The sequence below is a fragment of the Sceloporus undulatus genome, chromosome 1, assembly GCF_019175285.1.
Source record: "Sceloporus undulatus isolate JIND9_A2432 ecotype Alabama chromosome 1, SceUnd_v1.1, whole genome shotgun sequence".
Lineage (NCBI taxonomy): Eukaryota > Metazoa > Chordata > Lepidosauria > Squamata > Phrynosomatidae > Sceloporus > Sceloporus undulatus.
Genome location: NC_056522.1, coordinates 1,709,122 through 1,737,043, shown reverse-complemented (window position 1 = coordinate 1,737,043; position 27,922 = coordinate 1,709,122). Strand labels below are relative to the sequence as shown.

The 27,922-nt window shown below is 46.0% G+C and overlaps 1 protein-coding gene across 4 annotated transcripts in view; it reads left to right on the top strand.

Annotated features, from left to right (window-relative positions):
* Positions 1–4,275: 4,275 nt before the first annotated feature.
* Positions 4,276–27,922, top strand: part of ASXL2 (ASXL transcriptional regulator 2) — a 54,958-nt gene continuing 31,311 nt past the window's right edge. For 2 of the 4 annotated variants that reach the window (XM_042463396.1, XM_042463387.1), the window contains exons 1-5: positions 4,276–4,622; positions 4,718–4,800; positions 5,200–5,202; positions 13,462–13,570; positions 14,973–15,159. In XM_042463396.1, coding sequence (XP_042319330.1) covers positions 4,566–4,622; positions 4,718–4,800; positions 5,200–5,202; positions 13,462–13,570; positions 14,973–15,159 — 439 coding nt within the window. In that variant the 5' untranslated portion in view covers positions 4,276–4,565. Of the gene's footprint in view, positions 4,623–4,717; positions 4,801–5,199; positions 5,203–12,123; positions 12,375–13,461; positions 13,571–14,972; positions 15,160–22,967; positions 25,875–27,922 lie in introns of those variants that run through there. The other 2 variants (XM_042463405.1, XM_042463414.1) reach the window with 2 other exon arrangements.

Sequence of the window (27,922 nt, the reverse complement as noted above, 5' to 3'; positions counted from 1 at the left end):
TATTATTATTATTATTATTATTATTATTATTATTATTATTATTATTATTATTTTACTCTCCGATACAGAACCAACGACCAACTCCAACTCACAAACCCAACACACAACTCCCGGAAGCCTCTGAGTTTATATAGACCAAACGCCATGTGGTCCTAAAACCCAGCCTCTTCATGGTTGTTACATGTTTCCTGTGCCACCCAGAAAACTGTCCCCTTGTCTAAGCAGACACATGTTTACAGGCTTCCTGCACGCTGGCAGTAGAAGCTGACCTTGTACCCTCCGTGTTGCTATGCCACACAGCTGAAACTGATGCTGGCTGCTAAGTGCTCATGGCCACCACACATCTAAACATTTCTTGTCACGTATTAATCCTTGACACATACTTATCAAAATTGCAGATGACACCAAATTAGGAGGAATAGCTAATACTCCAGAGGACAGGATCAACATTCAAAATGATCTGAATAGACTAGAAAGCTGGTCCAAAGCTAACAAAATGAAATTCAACACGGAAAAATGTAAGGTACTGCACTTAGGGCAGAAAAATGAAATGCAGAGATACACTGGTCCCCCGGGTTACGAAATACCCAGGTTACGAAATTTTCGGGATACGAAAAAATCCCATAGGGATTTATTGTTTCGGCTTACGAAGGTTTTTTCGGGTTACGAAAAAACCCCGGCGCTGTTTTAAATGGAGCCGCGGCGCAGCCGCGGCTTTTTCCCCATTAGCGCCTATGGGCTATTCGGCTTACGAAGTATCCCGGGTTACGAAAGCGGCGGCGGAACGAATTAATTTCGTAACCCGGGGTACCAGTGTATAGGATTATGGGGGACACCAGGCTGAATGAAACTACATGTGAAAGGGATCTAGGAGTCCAAGTAGACCACAAGTTGAACATGAGTGAAGAGTGTGATGCAGCAGCTAAAGAGGCCGATGCAATTTTAGGCTTCATCAATAAAAGTATAGTGTCTAGATCAAAAGAAGTAATAGTGCCACTGTATTCTGCTCTGGTCAGGCTCCACCTGGAATATTGTGTCCAGTTCTGGGCACCACAATTATAAAAGGACATTGAGAAACTAGAGCCATGTGTCCAGAGGAGGGTGACTAAAATGGTGAAGGGTCTGGAAACCATGTCCTATGAGGAATGACTGAGGGAGCTGGGGATGTTTAGCCTGGAGAAAAGAGGGTTAAGAGGTGATATGATGGCTCTGTTTAAATATTTGAAGGGATGTCATATTGAGGAGGGAGCAAGTTTTTTTTTCTGCTGCTCCAGAGAACAGGACCCGGAACAATGGATGCAAGCTGCAGGAAAAGAGATTCCAGCTCAACCTTAGGAGGAACCTCCTGACAGTAAGGGCTTTTCGATAGTGGAACAAACTCCCTCGGAGTGTAATGGAGTCTCCCTCCTTGGAGGTCTTTAAGCAGAGACTGGATGGCCCTTGCAGTCTCTTCCAACTCTATTATTCTGTGATTCTATGATTCTGTGCAGGAATGCACTATCAAAGCACACATGACAGATGGCCCTCCTGCCTCTGCTTAAAGATCTCCAAAGAAGGAGAGTCCACTACACTCCGTGGCAGCATCTCCCACTGTCAAACAGCTCTTTACTCTCAGGAAGTTCTTTCTAATGTTTAGATGGAATCTCTTTTCCTGTAGCTTCCATACATTGCTCCATCCCTTATTCTCTGGAACAGCAGAAAAGAAGCTTGCTTCATCCTCAACATGACATCCAACATGACATTTAACAGGACTGTCATGTTGAAGACATTCAGCAGCAACAACAAAAGTACTGGCAGATACATGGTCACTCCAAATAAAAGAGCCACTTTCCCGCACTATAAACAAGGGCGAAATGGTAGATGAGTGAGTGAGTGAGTGTGTGTGTGTGTGTGTGTGTGTGTGTGTGTATAACTGCCATGGGGATTAATCTATCAAGCTGATATAGGGGTTTGCTTTTTTAATGACATGCCATTTGCCAGGCGTGACCCTCAGCCTGGCACACTTGCCCTTTCCTGAGCAAGAAATTGGGTCATTCTCAAAGTGATACAGCAAGAATCATGAAAGGAAGGCCGCTGTGGTGAAACCCAATGGATGACTTCACCTTTCTCTGAAATGATGGCTGCAGAGAAGATGATTGGACACCATAAGAGTGTCTCTGAAAGCCTTGGCGTTTAACCTAGCAGAGATGTAGCAGTTCAGCTGTGCCAGGCAGTGGGGTTTGTGCCATGAGGATGTCTTGAAATTAGGCTCAAATAAGAACTGTAGATAGGAGCCTCTTCAGAGCCCTTGTTCAGAGGTTCTTGAAAGGGCTCTGAAGAACATGAAAAGATCCATCTTTTAGAGTCTTTTTATAGCAGCCCAGCCCCCACCTGCCTTTTCTTGTCTTCTGTCTAGCTGGAAGGTTTATTTGCGGCAAAAGGAGGATGGTGAAAGAGGGCTGGAGAAAGACAGACTTTCAGTGCTGAGACTTCCAGCAGCATGACTGTAGAAAACAATGCAATAAAACTTGACCTGGGATTCTGCTCTAGGGGGTCCTACTTGTGGTTGTGTGTGTACATACGTACAACAGGCCAGGTGGACAGCAGCTGCCTCCAAAATCACTTACTGAGCAGGTGTGAAAAGCAAAGCAAAGGAGAAAGCAGATGACCTCCTCCTGTCCTACTATGGTGGCATCAAAGGTAGGGACCTCTTACATGCTCCTGTGGTTCCTGTGTGAGACTTTATTTGTCATATCACCGATTCCTGTCTGATGTTGGAAACCAAGCCAGGTCAGCCCTGGTTTGTACTTGCATGGGAGATCACCAACAAATACCAGTTGCCATTAGCTCTGTTTCACAGGAAGGAACTGGCGAAACCACCTCTGTTCCTTGCCTGAGAAAACCCTGTGAAATTCATAGGGCTGCCATAAGTCCACAGGTGACTTGGAGATGTGTACAGGCACACACACCTCCCCACCAGAAACAGCCACCCTTGTTTAATTGCTAGCATCACGGACGCAGTATATCTGTTACGCTTCGCAGGATGTTGCTATCCATCTCAGCCACCTTTGGCACACTTAGCAGCTTAATCTGGAGAACTGAAGAGGAAGGTCTTCAACCCCTTACAAAAACGGATCAGATCCTCCTCCAGTACAAAGATGGAGCCAGATCCTGAAAGGCTCGCAGTCTTGATAGAACTGTATGCATTGATGGAAGCATCAATAATCCTTTACATGTAGATCTTACATTCCTGGATGGTACATACCATGCTAGCCAGGCTACCAGAGGCTTGAGGCGAACGGTCTTAAAACATGTTGGTAGACAGAGCTGAACACATTGGTACAACCACCAATAATCCTTTGCCTGTAGATTTCAAATCTACAGTGGGCCCTTGGTATCAATGGACAGTAAAGACCCAATGTACAACCACCACAATGTGTTTCTCTTTACTACCTTTGTTTTGTAAGTTCCAGTTAGTGCCAAGGACATACTCAAGTAATGGTTGGTGCTTCATTAAAAAAAAAAAAGGAGAGCAGCCATGGCTAGTGTGTTCTGAATGCTTTGCACCTATGTCAGGGTTTCTGTAAATTTCATTTAATTGTGAAGTCGAAGGCTTTCACAGCCAGAATCCACTGTTTTGGGGGGGTTTAGGGGTTATGTGACTGTGTTCTGGAAGAGTTTATTCCTGGCATTTTGCCAGCATCTGTGGCTGGCATCTTCAGAGAATGCTGGCATGGAAGAGAGTGGGGTGTATATACTGTTAATGGAGAGGAAGTGATTTGCATGTTAATCTGAATATTGTTCTGTTGTTGAATGGCAAGGCCTCAGGGGGTCTATTTAACTATTGATCCATTGTGTGCTGGAAAATCCCTCTGATCCTTGGTGGTTTTCATTTGCATTTGTTCACAAATGAAGCCATTTCTGTACTTCAGGAGAAGAGATTCCAGCTCAACATTAGCAGGAACTTCCTGACAGTGAGGGCTGTTCGACAGTGGAACACCCTCCTTCCTCGGAGTGTAGTGGAGTCTCCTTCTTTGGAGGTCTTTAAGTAGAGGCTGGATGGCCATCTGTCAGGGATGCTTTGATTGAGAGTTCCTGCTTGGCAGAGGGTTGGACTGGATTAGGGCCCTTGCGGTCTCTTCCAACTCTACGATTCTATGATTCTACTTTTTCTTTTAAAAACTTAGGTATGGGATACCTGAGGGGTATCATTAAGTGTATGTAAATACTGTATCAGGCTTGCAACTGCTTGTGACCTGAGATAACATGATTGAATTTGAGGGGGAAATCCTTTTAAATATGAACTGATAATTATGTTTGACTGCTGTGTTATGATGAAATATTTGCAAGGAGTGAAGGTATAACTGTTGCATTTGTTAATGTTTTAAAAAAAGGTGTCTGTAACTGCCATGATTCCCAGTGAAATCAAAGAAGACCTGAATTGGGCAAAAGGCTGTCCCGAGAGCCCACTTGACCACCTGGCCTGAAGAGATACTGTAGAGGCAGAAAAGCAGGAAAACTTAAGGATGCAACACAGACAACCCTAGTCTTGCCTGATTCCTTTTCATCAGCTCAAATCTAGGGAAATGTATTGGGCAGAATTTGAGTCCTTTGTCCATCTTGTGGGGGAAGAAGAAGCAGGCGTGAGTGGGCAGAAGGTCTGGGGGGGCCAGCAGCTGCAGGTAGTTCAAGAGAACCTTTCCTAAAACCTTCCTCTTTATTTCTGCTTTCTTACTAGGTCCTGGAGAAAAACCCCAACACGCCTATGAGCCATAAAGAGATTCTTCATGTTATCCAGAAGGAAGGCTTGAAAGAGATCAAGTGAGTATCAGTTGGGGGATGTTGTTGCTTTCATGCTTCAGACTCCTCATGGCACCTGTCGACCTCTTATGCTTTCCAGGTGTGAGTGTGAAGGGAAGGGAGGAGGAACAAGAGGGGCGACCATATTTCAACCGTCCACCACCTTGATAATTTCTCTGATGATGATGATGATGATAATAATAATAATAATAATAATACAGTAAAAATTGCAATAACAAATACAGAATACAGAATAAAAATTGCAATACATAAATAAAACTTTCAATAAAAACATCCCAATTATACAAATTAAAACCATCACATCAAAACCAAGCCAGCTGAATACGGTAAATAATACACTACATATAGGGGGGAGTCACATGATCTCAAGGGACATCGGGGAAGGCTTGCCAAAACAAGAAGGTCTTAAGTCTCTTTTTAAAGAGATCCAGGGAGGTGTTGGAGCGGAGCTCGTCGGGAAGGATGTTCCAGGTCCCAGGGGCCGAGATGGAAAAGGCCCTTTGCGAGGTTGACACATATCTCGTTGTCAGGATCCTCAACAAATTCTTCCTGGCTGACCTGAGTGTGCGGGGCGGATTATATGGGGAGAGGTGGTCCTCCAAGTACCCTGGGCCCAAGCCATTTAGGTTTTCTGCATGTGCTTGATATCAAGTTGGTTGCTCCGGTGGGTCAGTTTGGCTTTGAGGCCCTTCCCTGTAACATCCCTCCTTTTGACAGCTGAGACTGAGCTACTGATCAGCGAGTCAGGAGTTTGACTCTTGTCTCTGTCGGAAGCCCTCCAGATGGACTAAGGAAGGAGTGGGCAAACTGCAAACAAACTGCAAGCTGTGTTTGTCTCCTGTGTTTGTAGACCCACTCTACACCTCAAACACTAGGCGTGGGGAAACATCCAAACATGGTTCTAAATATGCCTCCCCCCACAATAAAACCTGAGGAAAACAGAAGTTTTCTCCAGTTCAATTTTCAGCCTGTCACTGGCCAATTTGAAGGCAGAGCAGAGCAGGGGAATAGAAGAGCAAAAATTGGCCCCTTGGGTGTTGGGTAAGGCCTCTGGCCTATCTAGGCTTGTGTGGCCTCTTCACTCTGGCAGAAGCTGTCCAAAGGGTTATGAAATAAGTATGTGTATATATGGGCTGGGTTTCCAGCTCTGCTGCATGCATTCTTTCTCATTTGCGCTCACTCTCCCTTGATGGGGATTGAATCAAGGTATTTCAGAAGCACAGAGGCTTTGGTCAGAGCCTCATATAAAGCCCTAAATGGATTGGGCCCAGGATACCTAAAGGACTGCCTCTCCCCGTACATTCCGCCTCGCACCCTCAGAACGTCTGGGCAGCAGCTACTGAAGGTGCCTGGGGCTAGGTTAGTCTCCACGACTTGGAGGACGTTTTCTATAGCTGCCCCAGCCCTTTGGAATGTGCTGCCCACAGAGCTCCGCTCGTCCGCTACCCTGGCCCAATTTAGGAAGGATCTTAAAACCTTCCTATTCCAACAGGCATTCCCCGAATAAATATCCTGTGGGCCTCCCTCCTCTTCCGTGGCCAAGAGGTTGGGCTATGGGGCTTTTTACTTGTTGGTTTGATTTATTTATGTATATTGTGTATTTTATTATGTATGTATTTTAATTCTGCTGTAAGCCGCCCTGATCGTAGGAAGGGCGGCATATAAATAAAAATTTTATTTATTTATTATTATTTATTTATTCTGTCCCCAGAAGTGCCATACTGGCCTGCCTTACTAGACAGTGCATGCGAAATTCTTTGTATGTATATTTCATGAAACTCATATTTGTTATTAAGCAACCCACCGTCTCAACTAAGAGAAGGCACTTGTACGTGGGAAGAGCTGTACTGGTGACTGTGTGTTGCACAAGTACTGGAGCCCATATAGAGATGGGACAAAAGTGGAGTGTGTACACATATGATCTTTTTTCTCAGAGATGACTGAATATGGGGTGCATCTTTTCCAGTGAAGCATGCCTCCCATCTTAGAGAAACACATTGTGGGCCTTTGTTTGGTAACCAGAAGGTAACCCAAACCAAATAGAGCAGCTGAAGCCCCTTAACACACAGTCCACATCCCTCAGTTTCACTAAATGGAGTCTAGTCTGAAGAGGTCATATCTGAACGCTGCTATTTCCCCACAGTGTAGTCTTTTATGTATGGCTGCCACTCAAAAAGAGTGAGGAAGGGGCTATGTCTCTTTTTCTCCTTCCCCTTGTCCCCATATTCTTTTAAAAACTGGAAGGCTGGTGGATAAATGCTCTTTCTGAGTTTTAAAGAACTGCATCTTATTTCCATGTATTCTGAGGATGGTTCATCTTAAAATAAGCAGCTGCATGCTTTGTCTAAGTTTATTACAAGTGGGGAGAAAAACCCAGTTCCCCTATTTGGTATGAGGGAGAAGGAACTAGGTGTATGAAAATTCATCCCCACCAGTACTGCTGCCTTCCAATAATTCAGCAACTGAGGGGCTGCAATGGAGAAGGCCCTGCCTGACATCCTCACCCACTTAGCCTTGTGGGATTGTGTGACACACAGAGGGAGCGCCTGATGAGGATCGCTGTAGCTTGCAGATGGAGGCCAAGAGAAGAAGCAGGCAGGAGCAGAGTTGGAAGAAGGGCAAGAGGCCTCACAGTGGTGCCATGCAAGTTCTCTGTGGGTGCTGTTGTGTTCGTCGGTGCCATATCAGGGGCTTTAGCAGGTGCTGTCGGAAGAAGTGCTGTTATGGTAGCTGGTCATACCCTCTGTAAAGAAGTAGTTGTGGATGTGTGCAAACAGCAACCTGAACGTGTGTGAAATTCTCCACTTCCCTTGTACTTGCAGTGCACAAGCTTTTCCATTTGCCAGTAACAGAAAATTGTCTGGCTGGAGGGATGTGTGTTGTGGTTCTGATTCCTTGCTGGGCCAGGCTGCCCATGGGGTCTGACTGCCTGACTCTGGAGAAAACCCAGGGCAGATGCCCAGTTGGCACAGAGCGACACTGTGCATTGATACTTTTGGGGGGGGGGGGGGTTCCTTCCAAAAAGCATGAGTTGTGCCCTTCAGTCTCCCAGCCACAGAGACTCCAGTCCTGTCCTCTTACCTGTTGTTAAAAGACTTACATATCCAGTCCAGAAATATGAACTTCCTCCATCCATTTGGCAACCAGAAGGTACTCCGATTCAGTTATGGCAGCTGAAGACTAAACCATTTCAGAAGATTGCAGAAGACAATAGATTAATAGCATTAGTTGAATAATTATATATAGAGTGGTAGCTAGGATAAAGAGGCTGCAAAAAAATTAGATATCTTATGGAGACACATTTAAAAAAGAATTTTATATGGAAGAACGCTTTAGATAGATATAAGAAATAGAATCCTAGTTTTGATAAATGGAGTAATTAGTTCTTCACTGGCTATTTATAATTAAAATGTAAAAAGATCCAAATAGACTTAATTAATAGACCAAATCTAATAGTCTTAACAGATCTTTGAGATTATTTGGTATTGGTGTTGTTTTAGTTGGTTTTCCCCGATGTTGATTCGATGTTATTTTTAGATTTTAAGGTAAAATGGTTTAAAATTGAGACCATCATGGAATGTACTTGAGAATTATAATAAGAGTTAGTAACTTTATACTTGCTTATACATTCCATCTGTACAGCTCAGGAAGTGTGGTAGATAGACAATAGTAGTTGATTGTTTATATTTTAGTTACGTGTCCTTTTGTTTGTTAGTGTGTTTTGTTGGTTGTTACACTTAGTTTGTTATCTTTTATTATGTGAATAAAAATAAATTGAAAAAAGAAGATCACACTGCTTTAGTGCATTCAGTGCCTTTCGAATCATAGGGTAGGAAGAGGCCACAAGGGCCATCCTCTCCAAATCCCCTGCCAGTGCTTTAGTGACTCATGAATGCGCATTTTACAGGTGTCAATTTCATGAATGTGTTTTTGGAAGTATGGTCACCTTACCTTAATGTGTGTATATCTAATCCATGATCATATCCTATATATTCCCCACTTTCCCCTTTTTTTCATTTTGTTTTCTTTGTAATCATCCTTTTAAAAAACTAGTTACTGTAAAGGACAGCAAAACAAACAAACAAGCAAGCTTTGTTTATATACTGCTTCATACCGCCTAAGCAGTGTCTTAAGTGGTTTACAACTGTAAGCTAATTTGCCCCCAACAGTCTGGGTACTCATTTGAGCTCCCTCCTCGGAAGGATGCAAGCCTGAGTCAAGCTTGAGCCCTTTTTTTTCTGGTCTTGAACTCGCAACTTTGTGGTTTTGAGTGAGTGGCTGCAGTACAGGAATTTAACCACTGCGCCACCAGGGCTCCTAATGCTAGTGCATATAAGGCCCTGCACACCTCCTAGGCTTTCTAGGGCTCCAGCTACCAAAACCATTGTTCAGCAGACAGCAGTATTTCTTTTGAAGTGGTTTTGTCTTCAGTCATTGTTGTCTTCTTTTTCCCAGCAGCTTGAGCAGTGATCATAGAAATACAAACCAGCTGTCTGCTGAACAATGGTTTTGGTAGCTGGACCCCTAGAAAGCCTAGGAGGTGTGCAGGGCCTTATATGCACTAGGAGAGCTGAAATGTGCTTGTGAGTGGGAAGACAAAAAGGAATTGGAGGATGGTTTGGGGCAGAGCCTTCTTGCCTCCTGTGGGAGATAGAGTTGATGCTGCAGCCCATAGACCACCCATCCACCCATGTGGAGCTGCATTGGTGGCCATGACTTCCATGCCATGGAGGGAGAACAAGATGCCTGGCCTCCAGCACTTGTAATGTTAGCTGCTACCAGCCATAGTGGCATCCTTGACTCAGTAGTCCTGACAGGAATTGCCAGTACTACTTCGCAAGTTTGATCTACTACCTGCACCCTCATTTCAAAAGTGCTGCGATGGAAGCTGTGGAGCCAGCATGGTGTAGCAGTTTGAACATTGGATTACGACGCTGGAGACCAGGGTTCAAAACCCCACTTGGCCATGGATACCCAGGGAGTGATCTCGGGCAAGCCACACTTTCTCAGTCTCAGAGGAAAGCAAAGGCAAACCCTGCTGAACAAATCTTGCCAAGAAATAAATAAATTACAGTGGTACCTCGGGATACGAAATACCCAGGTTACGAAATTTTCGGGATACGAAAAAATCCCATAGGGAATTATTGTTCCGGGTTATGAATGTTTTTTCGGGTTACGAAAAAACTTTTGGTGCTTTTTTAGGCTTTTTCGCACGGAATCGCGGCTTTTCCCCATTAGCGCCTATGGCAATTCGGCTTACGAAGGCTTTTCGGGTTACGAAAGCGGCCGCGGAACGAATTACTTTCGTAACCCGAGGCACCACTGTAATAAATAAAATAAATTTTTTATTTTTATACCGCCCTTCCATAGATCAGGGCGGTTGACAGCAAAATATCAAACAACATATACATCAGGGTTACAAACAATTACATACAAACAGAATAAAACCCCCGTTAGCCAGTCCTCTTTGCCACAGAAGAGGAAGGGAGGCCCACTGGACTTTAATCGGGGAATGCAAGCTGAAATAGAAAGGTTTTTAGGTCCTTTCTAAATTGGGCCAGGGAGGTGGCCGAGCGGAGCTCTGTGGGCAGCGTGTTCGAAAGGGCTGGGGCGGCAATGGAAAATGTCTTCCTCACGGTGGAGGTCAACCTAGCCCCTGGCACCTTAAGTAGTTGCTGCCCAGATATTCTGAGGGTGCGGGACGGAATGTACGGGGAGAGGCGGTCCTTCAGGTATCCTGGGCCCAAGCCATTTAGGGCTTTATAGGTCATCACCAACACCTTATATTGTGCCCGGAAGCGAATAGGCAGCCAATGCAGATCTTTAAGCACCGGTGTAATATGGCTGGCCCTGGAAGTTCCAGTGACCAGCCTGGCTGCCATATTCTGTACCATTTGTAGCTTCCGGGTTTGGTATAAGGGTTGCCCCATGTAGAGTGCGTTGCAGAAATCCAATCTCGAGGTTACCAGAGCATGTACTACCGTTTCAAGGTCCCTCTGGGCCAGGTATGGGCGCAGCTGGCGAATAAGTCGAAGCTGATAACAGGTGTTCTTGACCGTCGCATTCACCTGAGCAGTCAGCTGAAGCGACGAGTCAAGAAGCACCCCCAGACTGCGCACAGAGTCCTTCACAGAGAGCATGACCCCGTTCAGGACAGGTGGAACTACCACCATTCCTGGACCAGGGGAACCTATCACAAGTACCTCCGTTTTCTCTGGATTCAGCTTGAGTCGGTTTTCCTTCATCCAGCCCATTACTGACTCCAGACAGGCCACGAGAGGAGAGACACCATCCCCGGTCACTGCATCAGTCGGAGACATAGAGAAAATTATTTGGGTGTCATCAGCGTATTGATAACCCCGCGCCCCATGTCTCCGGATGATCTCTCCCAGCGGTTTCATGTAAATGTTAAATAGCATGGGAGACAGAATGGCTCCTTGAGGGACCCCAGTTATAAGGGCCCTCTCATCGGAGCACACGTCTCCCAGCTGCACCATCTGGGACCTCCCAGAGAGGTAAGACCGGAACCACTGGAGCGCAGTGCCCCCGATTCCCACCTCTGCCAGGCGTCCCAGAAGGATACCATGGTCTATGGTATCGAAAGCCGCTGAGATGTCCAAGAGCACCAACAGGGACACGCTTCCCCTGTCGATGCCCAGACGGAGATCATCGACCAAGGCGACCATGGCCGTCTCAACCCCGTAACCCGCCCGGAAGCCAGTTTGAAATGGGTCCAGATAATCCGTTTCATCCAAGACCGCCTGAAGCTGGATTGCAACCGCCCTCTCAATCACCTTCCCCAAAAATGGCAGCAGCGAAACTGGCCGATAATTGTTATGTACCAGGGGGTCGAGGGAGGGCTTTTTTAATAAAGGTTTTACTATGGCCAATTTTAGTTCAGATGGAAATTGCCCTTCCCTCAAAGATGTGTTAATAATCCGGCGTAGCAATAAATTTACCGCCGGTCCCCCCTGGGCCGCTAGCCATGAGGGACAGGGATCGAGAGAGCAAGTTGTCAACCTGTTATAGGTCCATCTTCAAGTTGCCATATGTCAGGAATGACTTGAAATGACAGGATCTTCTGGCTTGGTCATTGAGCAGATCCTTTATTTGTCTGTCTTTTCTAAAAAGAGCTTCCAGGAGCAAGAGAGCCATTTTGGTGTAGTGGTTTGACTGTTGGACTATGACTCTGGGCAACTAGGGTTTAAATCCCTGCTCATCCATGGAAAACCATTTTGGACAAGTCACACTCTCTTAGCCTGAGAAGGTGGCAAAGGCAAACCCCCTCTGAACAAACCTTACCAAGGAAACCCTGTGATAGGATGGGTTGCCTTAAGGTCGCCATGAATCAGAAATGACTTGAAGGCACACAGCAACAACAAGTCATGGAAGCTTGCCTGTGGTATCCAGGGAAAAAGTCTCTTTGGTGTCAGTCACGAGGCGGGTGGTTGGAAAGGCTTGAAGGCTTGCCTTGCTAAATACTTTTAAAAGTGTCCTCTTTGTTGTTGTTTTCTCTCCTCTCCTGCTGCTGCTGGTTGCCTCTTCTCTCTTTGGATTTTGATCAACTCCAGAAGGTAAGAATCATTGTTGATGTTGATGTATAAAACAGGATTACATGTAATTGTGGATTAACATCACAGCTGTTTATTTTATTTAAAGTTATTTCTAGGCCACCTTCAGGCCTCACAGCTGCCAAACACCCCTCTCTTTTCAAAACCTGTCTGGGTGAAGGTGATCAGATTTAATCTATTTAGACAGCATGAGATACTCGCAAGGTGGTGAGCATGACAACAGAAGAAAAAATACAGTGCAAACAAAGAAATAAGAAATAAAACAATGCAAATCATTAACCCAATTAATGCCAGCAACAAGACAGTCCACAAAAGTAAAAATTAGTTTAGAATATCAGGCCTCTTTTGCATGTTGATGCACAAGAGGAATTGCAGCCCTTTTTGGCCAGCGCCTCAGTCTTTGGTTGGTGTAAGTGGGCAGGGGTGTGTGTGTGTGTGTGTGTGTGCCGCCATGCTCCAGATTAGCACAAGGAGCTGGTTTTAGTCCTCCCCCTCCTGAACCACTGTCCTGGCTTGGTGGATTTCCTATGGAGCAGAGATGAAGTGACTTGGTTCAGGCTCCTAAGCGTGGGTGATTTCATCTCTGATTAAGGTGCCAAGCTTTTCTCAGCCAAGCTTTGGTCCACTCTGGAGTCTCCCATAAAAGCAAAGAACTAGTGCAGCATTCCCCCATCCTTAATGGCCCTCTTGATATATTAATTTACAATTCCTATTAGCCTTTGGTTAGCTATGCTGGGTTGAGTGCATGGGAGCTGTACTCCAGTATATCTGGAGTGCTTTTGGTGGAGAAGCCGAGACTTATAGGGAGGATCTCAGAGGTTCTCTTGCCCTTCAGGCCACCCGTGAGAGTCTCTGCCTGTGAGCTCTGTGCTGATAATGGCTCTCTTTCTTTGTAAAGTTGGCCTGGTGCACACAGAGGCTGACTTGTATTGGAAGACTTGCTAGCGGTTATGTATGGCCTTTGGCAAGGGTGGGATGTTTCTCATGCCATTGTCTTGGAATATTTTGACCAAGTGGACACATACGTGCTCAATCTGGCACTGTTCCCCTGCTGCTTGCCCAAGGTCTAACCCTGCCTTTCTATTTTCAGCGGGACCTCTCCTCTCGCCTGCCTGAATGCTATGCTGCACACCAACTCCCGAGGGGATGAGGGCATTTTCTACAAGGTCCCTGGGAGGATGGGTGTCTACACGCTGAAGGTAACTTCTGCTTGAGAGCAGGATTGGCTCTTGGCAGGCTGGGCTGATATTTCAAACTCACAGGCTGCCAAGACTGGAGAACTCTATGGGAGCAAGATACAGATGTTTTTAAACAGAGAAGCAGGCTTCTATAGTGAGGCTTAGGACAGTTCCTTGTGGGTGGACAGGAATTTCTCTCTGTTCAGACATGGCATTTAACATATCATGGTGCTGTGATGGCATCCTGTAGAAATGAATTTCTAGGGCTGGGGTTGTTCTTCCATCATCTTCCATAGAGTTGTGACAGCTTATGCCCCTAGTTCCCTGTGGAGAAGGCACATTTAAATTCACAAGCCCACTCAAATCCAGTGCATGAAGCCCATCACCCGCAGCACAGGAACCTGCTTGATGCAGAATCAGGCCCTTGCCACCTCTTGCTCAGTTTTGCCTTCTCTGACTGTCAAGCAGTGCCGCTCCAGCTTTCAGACTGGCTGGGGGTTGGATTGGGGCCTTCAGCAGACACACCTCTGCTCTGAGCTCTTGGCTTTTAACCCTTGGACATAAGCGTTAAAGATGATCTGCACCAAATGTCAAATATACTAGGTACATTACTGTATGTTATCTAGTGTGTGCATAGCAGCAGCGATGTCTCTAGTCTATGTGGCACTTGGTGTAGATCATTTTTAACATCACCCCTCTTCTCTTCAGCAGCCTTTTCCAGGTCAGGTGGGGCTGCTGGCCAAGCCTCAATTTTCCTCCTGGCCAACCGTCGCCACACCTGGAAGGCACCTCTTCTCATCAGTGCATCAGGTGGCATCCCCCTCTGAGGTGTCACCTGGTGCAGTCCACACACCCCACATCCACTAGTGACACCTCTGCACAGCAGTCTGGTGCATTGGTTGTAATTTGATCAGATGTCCATAATGTGTACAGTTCTGGGCACCACAGCTGACAAACTGGAGCGTGTCCAGAGAAGGGTGACCAAAATGGTGAAAGGTCTGGAAAACACCAAGCCTGTGAGAAGTGGCTTAGGGAGCTGGGTTTGTTTCGCCTGCAGAAGAGACGGTTAAGAGGGAACATGATAGCCATGTTTAAACATTTGTAGGGATATCATGTTGAAAACGATTACACGCCTTAGGATTTGGGAGAGCATTTCATTTAGGGAATGGGAGCCAGAATAGCAAAACTCCTGGGGCCTAGAAGCCCCACTCTTAATATCAGCCTCGTTTGCAACCAACATGTAGACATAAATTCAACATTGGCCATGTCTGCAAGTTCTGGCTTCCCTGCAAGATATTCCTAGAGGTTTCTCAGTATTCTTTGGGTTTTAAATGAGCTGTTCTCTCTCGTTTAATGTAGAATCAACTAGAGAATCACACTAGCCAGCTTCTCTCTCTGTCTTTTTGTGGGTTTCTGTTTGCAGAAGGATGTTCTTGATGGGCTGAAAGAGCTCTCAGAAGGCTCTGAAGAGAGCAGCGATGCACAGTCAGATTCTCCCACCTCAGAGAACAGCAGCAGCAGCAGCACCAACAGTAACAGCGGCCACAGCAGCTCCAGCAGTGACAGGAGCAGTCACAAGGATGGGAGAAAAAGCAGGTGGTGCAGGAAAGGTAGATGTTCCCGGAGGAACCCACAACTGTGTGTATATGTGAGTGAGTGTGTCAGGGGTGGGGGTTTGCCCCCTCTCACATTGCCAGTAGAAGGGCATCTCTGGGGTCAGTTGCTACTCTTGCCCAAAGGGTAGTTGCACAATGGGTCGGATCTTGTCCTGGCAGAGGCTGCTCTCTGAACTTCATCCATAACTGGTTTGTGGGAGATTGAGGCTTGAGCTTGGCTCTGGCAGTTACTGAAATTGCAAACACATATCTGTAAACTTACAGTGCTCTCTAAGTATTACCTAAAATATTTGGACTAGTGTTGGACTAGGACTCTGGGAGACTCGTGTTCAAATCCTCATTCAGCCACAGAAACTTTCTAGGTGACTGTGGATAAATCTCATTCTCTCAGCCTCAGAGGCAGGCAGTGGCAAACCTCTTCTGTAGAAATCTGGTCAAGAAAACCCTAGGAGATATTGGCATAAGGCAGAGTTGACTTGAAAGCATGTAACACCTCAACATTAGGAGGAATGTCCTGGCAGTAAGGGCTGTTTGACAATGGAATACACTTCCTTGGAAATTCTGGTGGAATCTTCTTCTCTGGAGATCTTTAAGCAGAGGCTGGATGGCCATCCGTCGGGTATGCTTTGATTGAGAGTTCCTGCATGGCAGGGGATTGGACTGGATGGCCCCTGTGGTCTCTTCCAACTCTATGATTCTCTCATTCTATGAACAACAAACAAACTATGTTTGTGAGGCAGTGTGATATAGTGGTTTGGAGGTTGCACTGGGAGATCAGGATTCAAATCTCCTGGGTGAATATCTCCATCTCACCCTTCTTCAGAGGAAGGGTATATATACAGCAGTCTCAGGCTCTGGAGCTTGGTGAAAGAGCTTGGCGAACAGGCTTCGAAAACAGTGTTTGAGGTGGGTGTGGAAGAGACAGCAGAAGATGAGTTTGGGGGTCTGTGAGATTAAACCTCCCTGTCCCAGGGGGTCTTTTGGGACAGTTTGTTGAGTCAAGAGTCAGGGTCAGTTGGGGGAAGTCTAGTTGGTGTGTTTGGAGCCTAATGGAAGCTTATTTATTTAGTGCTTATTGTTCTATTGCAGCTTGTGTATCTTTTCTCTGTTGGGTCAAGGCTGAGTGTTTGTGTGAGCTGAGTTAAGGTGTAGTTGTGTGCTTGTTGGCATTCTATTGCTCTATTGAGTGTAGCCCCAGGTCCCTTCCTGAGCTGGATATGTTTAGGCTGCAGAAGGGAAGGTTAAGAGGTATTATGGTAGCCCTGTTGAAATATTTCAAAGAGTGTCATATTGAGTAGGGAGCAAGCTTGTTTTCTGCTGCTCCAGAGAATAGGACTCAGAACAGTGGATGCAAGCTAACAGAAAAGAGATTCCAGCTCAACATTAGGAGGAGCTTCCTGACAGTAAGAGCTGTTTGACAGTGGAAAAGACTCCCTCGGAGTGTAATGGACTCTCACCCTGGCCATCTGTCAGGGGTGCTTTGATTGTGATTTCCTGCATGGCAGAAGAAGTTGAGGTTTCTTCCAACTCTATGATTCTATAATTTTGTGAATGACAAACTTCCTTGAAATAATTAATCTTGCCTAGAAAACTCTAGGAGAGGGTTGTCATAAGTCAGAGTCAACATGAATACACAACAAAACAAGAACAACAAAAAACAACAAACAAAACTAAGAACAATAAAACAAGCAGTTCTTTCTGGCTTGCACATTCCATATTGTCAAGTAATCATTTTGGAACTAGCCAGAGCTGAAGTCGTGGAGGGAGTGTTTGTGTGCATGGCTCTGTGCATTTCCAGGGAAATCTGTAGTTCCTGTTTGAGAGTCTTTAGATTTTGGCCTCCTGTAGTTCCCAGACTTCTTTACCCCCAGTGGCTGTACTGGCTTAGGGCTATTATGGTTGTTGCAATCCAGCAACTCCTGGACAGCCCAGCTTTGTCTATCTCTGCTGTATGGAGATGGAGAAATAGGCTGCTGCCAGCCTGTGATTTGGAGAGAGGCAAGGATGCAGTGGCTTAGTGGTTAAAACACATGTTCTGATGATCGGAAGATCAGAGGGTTGGTAGCTCAAGGCCCAAGTGCCGCATGATGGGATGAGCTCCTATCACTAGTCCCAGCTTCTGCCAACCAAGCAGTTTGAAAGCATGCAGATCCAAGTAGATAGAGAGGTACCACTTCTCAGTGGGAAGGTAATAGTGTTTGGTGCAGTCATGCTGGACACCTGACCACCGGAGTAGTCCTCAGACAACCCTGGCTGTTTGGCTTAGTAATGGAGATGAGCACCAGTCCCTACAGTCAATCAAGGGACTACCTTTACCTTTACTTTAAGGAGCTGTAACTCCAGTCCTGAAGAAGGTGGGCGGTTTTCTGAATCTGGTTAAGGCCTTCTCCTGATCAAGGAGTTAGGAAGCATTCTCCCCCCCCCCCCCCAGGGTTTAGAGACAGCCATGGGCTCAGGGGCACTAAATGCTTCAGGGTCACCAAATCTCCTTGGCAGAGAGAGAAAGAGCAACAAGAAGCCCCCTCTTAGGGGTGGTTTAGCAGTGGATTCATGAAGAGCCAGGGGGTGAGTTAGATAGACCTTGGGGACCCTTCCAATTCTGTATTTCTGTAAAGAAGAGACAAGCAAGGCTGGCTGCCACTCGCTGCTTTTGTTACTAGGGATGGTGGGTGGTTGAGCATTATACAAGAGGTGATCAAAGGAAATGTCAAATAGCAGAGACTTCTAGGAAATGTGAAGGTTCTTTCATGCTCAGCCGTGACTCATTTCTGCAAAGTCGGATGTGGCTAATCCCTGGTGAGTGTTTGAGATGAGAGACGATAAATGAAAAGTCTGAGGGGAGCCACAGACGGCACCTGAGTCATGGCTCTGGGATTGTGAAATTGCATTTAGATGAAACCTCTTTGCCCTGTCCTTCCCATCCCTGAGGCTGACCATGGGGCAACTGGCTCCTTGGGGAGAGATTGCAGTGGCTGTGTGCAGACCTGGCTTCTAGATAGAGGTGGAGTACGAGAGCTCTTGAGATCATAAGATGTGAAGCACCATGACCGATTCACTATTTGTTTTGACATGCCAGTAATTCAGGCTCAGTACCTCCCTCCTTTTTCTTCCCTGCATTGTGATGTAGGGGTGATGATTCTGGACTTGCAGGTGTGACTGAATGTGAATGTAGGAACCCTATAATCTGTTTAATTTGTTCAACTGTCTATGAATTTGCTGCTCCATAACTTCCCTTGCTGTTCCAGGGATGGATTCCATGTTAGTGGTAAGAAGACAAACTGGAAGAATGATGCCTCCTTTGAGTGTGTGCATGGGGAGGGGGATTTTTACCCTTTGCACAATCGGCTTTGCCATCTGGGGCCGCTCTGGCTTTGGGTGGGCCACCTGGATTGTCAGGTGCAACCATGGGCAGGAGTGTCTTTGCTCTGCTGACCTTGACATATTTAGGAGGTGGTCAGACCTGCCCACATGCTGTAGTGACACCCATTTTGGATGACTGCAGTGCACTCTATGCGGGGGGGGGGGGGGGGGGGTGGCGCGTGGGCGGGAGGGGTGTTGGTGGGGGAGGGGGGGGGGGGGGGGGGGGGGCGGGGGGGGGGGGGGGGGGGGGGGTGTCTGCCTTTGAGGAGTTTTTAGACTTTTCTGGTGGTCACAAATTCAGCTGCAAAGCGTTCCAGGGTTTATGCTCCAGCAATCTTGACAGGATCTCATGGGCTGCCCCTCTGGCTCTGAGCACCTTTCTGACTGCTGGGGATCACAATGAAACCCTCAATGGCTTGAGTGCTGGATATCTTAGGAACTTGTCTGCCCTCATATGATCCTGCCCATTCCATGCCATTTGAAGAAGAGGCTCATCACTAACTCCAACTAGGGCAGAGACACGTTTAACTAGAATGAAGAAGAGGATCTTCTCAGTGGCTGCATCTGGATTAAGGAATGCTTATCCTACAAATAGCGATTCTGGGAGAAAGGAGGGAGATAAATCCAATAAATAAATAAATTCCTCACTGTCTTCTGGTGGTTGCTGAAAAATCCCTTTTTATTGGGCTGGCATATGTTGCAGTGGCAGATTTTTTTTGTATTTAATGTTTTGTTTTTATATGGCTGACCCTGTTGCCTCCAGTGATGTGTTATATTCATTTTTTTAAATGGTCACTTGTAAGCCACTTGGAATCCCAGCTTTGGAAGAAAAGTCTCACATAAATAAATCAGTAAAACTCATGTTTCAAATGTTGTGGACTGTCCTGACTGGTGTTTTCCCATCCAAATAATAGTGATATATAAAAGTTTAAATAGAGAAATATGATCAGTAACCCCAGTGCTCCTGGAAGACATTGTGTCTCCACTTCAAGTGGCTGCCCCACTTGAGACAAGTGCAAAGCCTGGGTCCTTGTTCCTGGGTAAAACACATAGAGACAGTGGGCAAGAGTGTCTCTTGCCAGCTGTAGTCATGCTTGGCCCAGCCTCTTCCTTTTAAAACTGAGGTTTTGCCGTATGTTTCCCACTTTTCCAAGCTTTAGAATTCACTGCTGCTGTTCTCAGCGTGAAACTGACACTGTCCTAGCACAGGCAAGTGAGAGGCAAGAACACCTCCAGACGGTTTTGCAGCTGCTGCTCAGATCCTTCCAGCGAGGGTCTGGATCCCGTCCATGGTGTTTGCGCTTAATTTGAAGATGCTTCCTTGCATGTGGCAGACATGCGTACCTTGCAGACACCATCTCCCCTGCTTGGGTTGCAGTCATCTCTTCTGCTTGCTTCTCAAATGAGGTAAAGCCAGTCCAAGAGAGTCTCAGTGCTCCAATTTACAGCATTTCAGATCTTAGAAATAAATAAATACAATGGGCCCTTGAGGATTCCCTATGGATGCCAAAATCCGTGGATGCTCAAATTATATACAATGGGGCATTAAAATAGTGTCCCTTATGTAAAATAGCACAATCAAGGTTTGCTTTTTTGGATTTCTTTATTTTTTAAAAACATTTTAACTTAAAGTTGATTGAATCTGTGGATACTGTAAACATCTCACCTCCAATGCACAAGGGAGAAAGGAACTATAGTTTAGATGTTACTGGAAGGAAGAGTTTTCTTTGCTTAGAAACCAGAGGTTTCCTTGGCATGAAGGGGATGAAGAAACTGGAATCTTGACGTTTTGGTGTGACTGAAGGGCAGTTTCCCCTGCTTGCCTGGGGGCAGGGGTGAGCATTTGGAGTTTACTGTCTGGAAGGGAGAGGTTTCTCTGGCCTGGAAAGAGTAAGCTATGATGTTTTACGCTTTAAACCACTTTTAACTTAAGTAAGGTGTTCGTCAAGATTTTAAATGAGCCTTTTTCCAGAAGTGGATGGATGCATCTGCTGTTGTTGCTGCTTGAAGCTCAAAATAGAAAAGCAGCACAGGCAAGTGTTCATCCCATTTCTGCTTCCAAAAATCCCGGAGCTAGTGTCTTCCTATTCTCTAGTCGGCCCATTCGGGGAACTGGATTTCTTTCTGATCTTCAGACACCTAAATTTAATTTGCTGTGACTTGAGTGCCTCATGTTGCTTTCCTCTCTCCCTCTATCTCTTTCGATCTGAGTTGAGCATCTGCTCTGCCATCACAGTCTGCTAACCCCTTAAAACTGCTATTATGCCCGTCTTGGTCACCATCATCACCTTTCCAGCAGTTGGACAAATCAACTTGTTGTGGATCACCATGCAGCACATAGCAATGCCCCTCGTCCTCTCTTTCCCCTCTGGCCAGGAATAGTCTGGATAGAATTACAAGTGCATCTTGATTTGCATCAGGGTTACTCATGATATAGGTTGAGACTGATGTAAATGGGGGAAGGCAGTTCTATATAGAATTGTTGGAGAACGGCGGGATGCCTTCCAGCAGAGTAAAAGTATTCACAAGTTAATCGTTTTACTCAGTCCACAGCCCTATGTTGGGAGAAAGGCAGGATATAAGAAAATAAAATAAATAAATAAACAACCCTTTTTGAACAGGTTTAAATCATAATAATAATAAATCATAGAATCATAGAGTTGGTAAAGACCACAAGAGCCATCCAGCTTAAAACATAAAACATCAGAGCCTATCTTTTCCAGACTAGCAAAACCATGCTTTCCAAATGATAAGTCTCCAGTTGCTTATCCTTCACTTCAGCAAAGAGAGGAAACTCCCCTCCAATCTCGCCAAAATGCCAAAATTCCCATTTCCTCAAGCCTCTCATGCCCCCCAAACAGGCAAAAGTTACCCTTCTTTCCAGCAACACCAAAACTGCAATTTCTTTCTCCCTCCCTGTACTCTGAGTGAGACTTTCCTAGGTAATAATAGTTGTTATTATTATTATTATTATTATTATTATTCCCCGCTCTTCAGCCAAAAGGTTATCAGAGCAGCTTACAAATGGTTAATTAGACCTTTCCCTGCCCTCAGGCTTACAATCTAAAGAGACAAGAGACAAAAGGAGAAGGGGATGGCAGTGGGAAAGGAAGAGGGAAAGTCCAGCAGATCTGCTCTCCCTTGGAGGCCTGGACCAGGGCAGAGGGACTGGAGGGAGGAGGGCCCGTCTTCTTACTCTGATTAGGCCCGATGGAGCAGGCCTGCCCTTCTCTCCCTCTGGATGGTGGATGGATGGAGGGCTTTCATCAATAACATTGTACATATAAAATGATTTAATTTTGAGCAATGCAAATTGAGACTCACCTATAGTTGTTTAGACGCCCAGTTCTCCCATTCTGTGAGGGAATGCTGGAAGCTGAAGAACAATGTTGCTTCATCTGGAGTAGACCACTTGGTACATTGATTTACCACAAGTAAAAGCTGGTCATATAGTGGTAATGTGTGTCAGTATCTGGTAGTGAACAAAGTTTAGGCAAGTATAGTATCTAGCTAGACAAAGGGAAGTAATAGTGCCACTGTACTCTGCTTTGGTCAGGCCCCACCTGGAATAATGCTATGTCCAGTTCTGGGCCCCACAATTCCAAAAGGATGTTGACAAATTGGAGCATGTCCAAAGGCGGGTGACTAAAATGGTGAAGGGTCTGGAAACCATGCCGTATGAGGAATGATTTAGGGAGCTGGGGATGTTTAGCCTGGAAAAGAGAAGGTTAGGAGGTGATATGATAGCCCTGTTTAAATATTTGAAAGGATGTCACATTGAGGAGGGAGCAAGCTTGTTTTCTGCTGCTCCAGAGAACAGGACCAGGAACAATGGGTGCCAGCTGCAGGAAACGAGATTCCAGCTCAACATTAGGAGGAACTTCCTGAGAGTAAGGGCTGTTCGACAGTGGAACACACTCCTTCCTCGGAGTGTAGTGGAGTCTCCTTCTTTGGAGGTCTTTAAGCAGAGGCTGAATGGCCATCTGTCGGGGATGCTTTGATTTGGATTTCCTGCATGGCAGAAGGGGGTTGGACTGGATGGCTCTTGGGGTCTCTTCTAACTCTATGAGTCTATGAAGGCCTGGAACAACAGCCAGTTCTGACACAGAACAAGCAGGAACTGGTTTTCATGACTGGAAGAGGAGACAGCCTCTGTAATCTTGTTTAGCATTCAGTTTGAAGTTTAAATGGCTCCTCAGCCACCAGACATAGAGATTTTTCCACGGTTTACTGTATTTTCCTCTGAGCTACGGAAACCCAGTGGGTGACTTTATGGTCAAGTTACACTTTCTCAACCTTGCAGGACGGTAATGATGGAAAACCTCCTCTGGATTAATCTTGTTTTTAAATAGCCATTGTGGCGTAATGGTTTGAGTGTTGAAATAGGACTTCTGGAGAGCAGGGTTCAAATCCTTGCTAAACCCTGGGCAACCACTAGGTGCCTTTGGGGCCAGTCCCATTCTCTCAGCCTCAGAGGAAGGCAGTGGTGCAAACCCACTCTGAAGAAATCTGATAGGTTCATAAGTTGGAAACTGCTTGAAGGCACACATGTTTTCCACTAGCATTATATAAACGGGGTAGAAGAAGGATTTATGCAAGGGATGTGTGTGCCTCTGGGATGTTTTATTGTGCTGGGCATTGGCTTTCTAAAGCATTGCAGTGGCAATGGCTTTAGGAAACTGTTTTTGCCTGTTCTGCACAAGTTAAGGCATTACATGCAATTGAGGAATCAGTTGCGTCCCTTGTGTTTGCACAGCTAAAGACCATGAAAGCTTCTTAAGCAGCCTGCAGATGGGAAGCTAATCCAACTCAGACATGAGAGCCTCTCAGCCACCTGAGCTGGGCCTTTCTGTCTCCTCTAAGGTTTTGAGGGGCTGAAATGGATCTCTTTGGGGATTTATATTCAGGAGCAGAAGCACTGTATATTCTTTAAATGAACAACAGAGAGAACAGAGCAGACAGTTGTCACTTTAACGTTGTCAAGGGGCTCTCTTTTTACAGGGAATGTGAGGTTGCTGTGGCTGGAGGTTGCCCTGGCAGCTTGCCTTGAAGCTTCTAATAAAGAGTAAGGTTTGTGTCTCGCAACCTGGCTTGTTGGGGCCTCTCCTGTCTTAAGAACCTTGTGCCAAAAAAAGAAAAGAAGAAGGTGCGGCTGGATTGCTGCCTTTGCTGTGTCTCGTGGTTCCCCACCTCTCCCTCAGGGCTTGGGTGCAAGGAAACAGCTCCCTGTGCTCAGTGCTGCAAACTGGGCCCAAGTCACAACAGAGTTTCTGTGACAGCATTGGGTGCCTGCGCAAATGGGCTTCGGCGGTTGTAAAAAATACTTTTGACATGATTCAGAAAGCCTAGTGTGCTCAATGCAACATGACAACAAAAGGGAAAGCACTTCCCGCTGAGATTGGCATTGCCTCATTGACAGAATTTTCTGTCGTCTTTTCATTCACCTGTTAATTGTACCCTGTCTTTTGATCACTTGCTTTGGAATCCCTCTGCCTGGCATCTCCCATGGCACAGCCACAGGACTCCGTCCATCGTCATACTTCTCATAATAAGACCACTGAGGCTTATTCCAGGAGCAGCTTGTGCCTGTGGAACGCAGAGCTGAGAGGAGTGCATCCAGATGCTTTGATCTCAAGCCAGGCGTGAGGAAGAGGGCAAATGGCTGAGCCGTTGCTGGAGGAAGACTCTTCCCTTGATTCCTCCCTCAGGACTGACTGCTGTGTGGGAAAACTAGGGAGACCAGACGTGCTTCTCATCTCTTAGATCCACACGTGGCATTCTCTGAAGTGAATCATTCACTTGGGAAGTCAGTAGGATGGGAAAACATCCTCCAGTGCTGACCTTACCTGGGTTTTCTGCATTTACAATTTCTTCTAGAGGAAGGATGAGGTGTGTAGCTGCACAGATGCTGCCATTGTAGCTGCACCCCTGGATTAAAAACACATTATTTGCCTTGGAAGTCTTGGCTGCATAGCATTGACTTTTAAATGAGCTGAGAATGAATTTCCCTTCTCATTTTCTTAGTGTCTCCTTTGTGACCCAGCATGTCATAGTGGTTTGAAGCACTGGACTAGGACACGGGGGGACCAGGGTTTGAATGCTGGCTCGGTCATGTCAACTCACCCGGTGATCCTGGGCAAGTCCCTCTCTCAGCCTCCGCAGATGGCAATGGCAAACCCCCTCTAAAGAAACTTTCCAAGAAAACCCCATGATATATTCTCCTTAGGGTCACCATAAGTTGGAAACGACTTGAGGCCACGGAACAACATCAAATCCTCTTGCTTAGGATGAAGAAATAGTTGGAGGGCTTGGTTTGCAGGCAATCTCAAGAAGGCCCCTGGATAACAAGTTACCTGCACGCTTTCCGCTTCTTAGCCACAATTAGGAAGGTTCACATTTTGCTGCAAATGTTTCATATGCTGCAGATATTTTGCATGCTCAAAAGGGGCTTCCGGGATGCGTCATTTGAAAACCAGAACTATAGGGAAGATGGTTAGGAGTGGATGGGAAGCGACTGACCCAGCTCCCCCTCTGTAAGTGAAACGTCTCTCTGGCACCGGCTTCATGGGGTCTGCATGGAGTCAGGCTGCCAGAAAGGTTTGCTAATCGGTGTGCAGCCCCTTTTTTCTTTTTGGAAACAGAGGAGCATTGGGTACATTTGTTCCAAGACTGTTCACTCGTTCTCAATGCTATTTCTCCTGAACAGCAGCAGAGATGTTGCATCATTCTGAGCTGCTTTGAGCGTGGTGGTAAGAAGCAGACTTTCTAGAAATCCAGAGAATACCCCACCTTATTCCCTGACCAGGATTCAAGGTGGCTTATGAAGCTTAAAACAAGGACAGCTTTAGAACTGATATCATAACAAAAATTTAAAATGTAATTAAACTGGGAGTACTGTATAGTAAGAAAGAGTTAACATTCCATTGCTGGGAGTGGGGAAGGTAAGCAAAGAGGAAGCAGCTGAGCTCTGAATTTGGTGTCTCACGGTGGGGGGGGGCTTGTTTGGTCTTTGTTGACTTTCCACAGTTCGGCTTAATGAGGCATCTTCGTTATTCATATACTGTACATACAAAACAGGAAGCCCTTTCAGATCATATCAGCAAACTACTTCCTTATATGTGCAAAAATAAAGCCTCTCTTGACAGCAGTGCAAGTGACACTTCCTTAAACGGGGACGAGCCCTGCACTTGTAGACCCCAGCCATCCAGCCACCCATGGAAGGTGGGGTGGGATGTTTCAAAAGCCCACCGTGACCACCGTGACCCTCTCTTTTTGCAAGAAGCAAGAGTGGTAGGAAGTGTAGTGGGCAGCCATGCCCAGAGAACAGATTCCTGCAGCCCCATGGAGAGGTAAGACACTGAGGGGCCCCACCTGGACCATGGCTTTCTCTCCAGTCGGTGGCCAAGGGGTCTGTGGGGAGGGTGCCTTTCTGTCTGCTCCTCCAGGAAGATTGCTTCTGAAGCCTCATGTCTGGATGAGGTGTGGATTCGGCCTTGACCTACTAGGAACCCATACTGTGTCCTCATCCCCCGGACAGCTTTGTCCCGACTGAACCAAGCAACTGTTGTGTGTTTGTGGGTCCCACCATGCTCAATCCATTGCTGCTCGGAGGAACAAGGGTGAATGATTGTTGGTTAACTTTGGTGGTCTTGCGAAAGAACACTTGACATCTTAAGTTCCGTCAGTAGCAAGATTCAGATTTCCTAATTGTGGAAGCGGAGGCTGGGCATGCAAGTTGGCATTTTTGTAAGCTTCCTCAGCAGAAGTGGTTTTCTGCAGTCAAGGGGAAGGAGGCTCTGGCCCTGCCACTCTCCTCTTGGTCACCTGTTTCAAGCAGGTTCAGAACCACCAAATCCAGCCAGGTGTCAGCATGCAAAAGCCATCCCTGCAGCCCAGAGGCACCTGTTTGCTTGGCCTAGTGAAATTCTGAGCGAGTATTACCTTTGGAAAGGTAAACTCGCAGAAGTGCATTTAGCAGTTGCATGTGAGTGTTCAGTTGGAGTGTGAAGAAGCATGGGTTTGAAGCCAAAAAAAAACATGGTCGTTACAGAATGATAGGTTTGGAAGCAATCACAAGAGCCATCTGGGCCATTCCTCTGCCATATGGGAATCCACAGTTCAAGACGCCTCTAAGAGATGGCCATCCAGCCTGTTTAAATAGCTCCAAAGAAAGTCCACTACCCTTTGAGGCAGCTTGCTCCACTATAGTAGCTTGTGTTTCTTGGATGGATCCCAGCTTTTGTTTTTATAGGCACAGATTTGTCAACAGGGGCACATAATTTTAAACTCAGAGCTTTATAAGAATACAGGGACCCTTGTTATACGCTGGGGTTTGGTTCCAGGAGCTCTCGTGGATAACAAAATCTGTGGATGCTCGAGTCCCATTAAATACAATGGCATAGTAAAATGGTGTCCCTCATATAAAATGAAAAAATCAAGGTTTGCTATTTGGAATTTTTTTTTTTGGGGGGGGGGGGGGGAGGATATTTTCAAGCCGTTGATGCTTGAATCCATGAATAAAAAATCTGTGGATAAGGAGGGCCGATTATATAAGGACCTTTTCTTCTAGATGTACTTGTTGACACCTGCCTGCCTTGTGTGATGGTTCTCTACGGTCCCCCTCCACCCCTGCTGACCTGGAGGGGACCCCTTAAGACCACCTTTTTATCTGAAAGGCAACCCTTGCTGCCTCCACCCCAATGGCTGAGCGATTACACCTTAGCAGAGCATTGGGACGCTGCCAGGAATTCCACTGGTATTTGCAAATCCAGTGAGGAACTAGCCAAGCTATATATTTGCATTCTCTGATTTGGTCTACTCTTTAAAGGCTGTCACAGGAGGTTCTAACTTTCACACTTTTGAACCCTCAGTTGCATAAACAGCAAGGGCCCTAGATATTGTTGAAAGAGCCATTGCTGCGTGGGTGGAGTTGCATTCATTAAAAATGTATTCTCAACAGGCTTGGCCAGTTTCTGCATTGCTTTGTCGGCAGGTAATGAGGTGGCAGCAGGCATGGTGCAGATGCAGGAAAGCCTGGTGTACTTTTGCCTCCCTTTCATTCAGCCTTTGCTTTTGGGTCTTATGAATAAAAGGTGGGAAATATGGATAGGGAATGGAGGAATCTAGCAGCACCTTTGAGACTAAATTGAAGAGTCTTAAGGAAAAGTTTCTATTCATTCAGTACAAGGTCAGTCCTCAGGTGGGTAATACTTTTAGGCCTTTTCCAACTTGGGCCAGAGAAGCCATTTGAGTCCTGTTTGGGGGGGAAAGCTAGGATTTAAATCAAATAAATAAAGTCAGACTTCTCACAATTGAGCTCCTTGGGATTTGCCTGTTATTGTCACCCATTTGTCAACTTGTTCTGTTCTTTTTTTGGAGTGCATGTTTGTAGAGATTC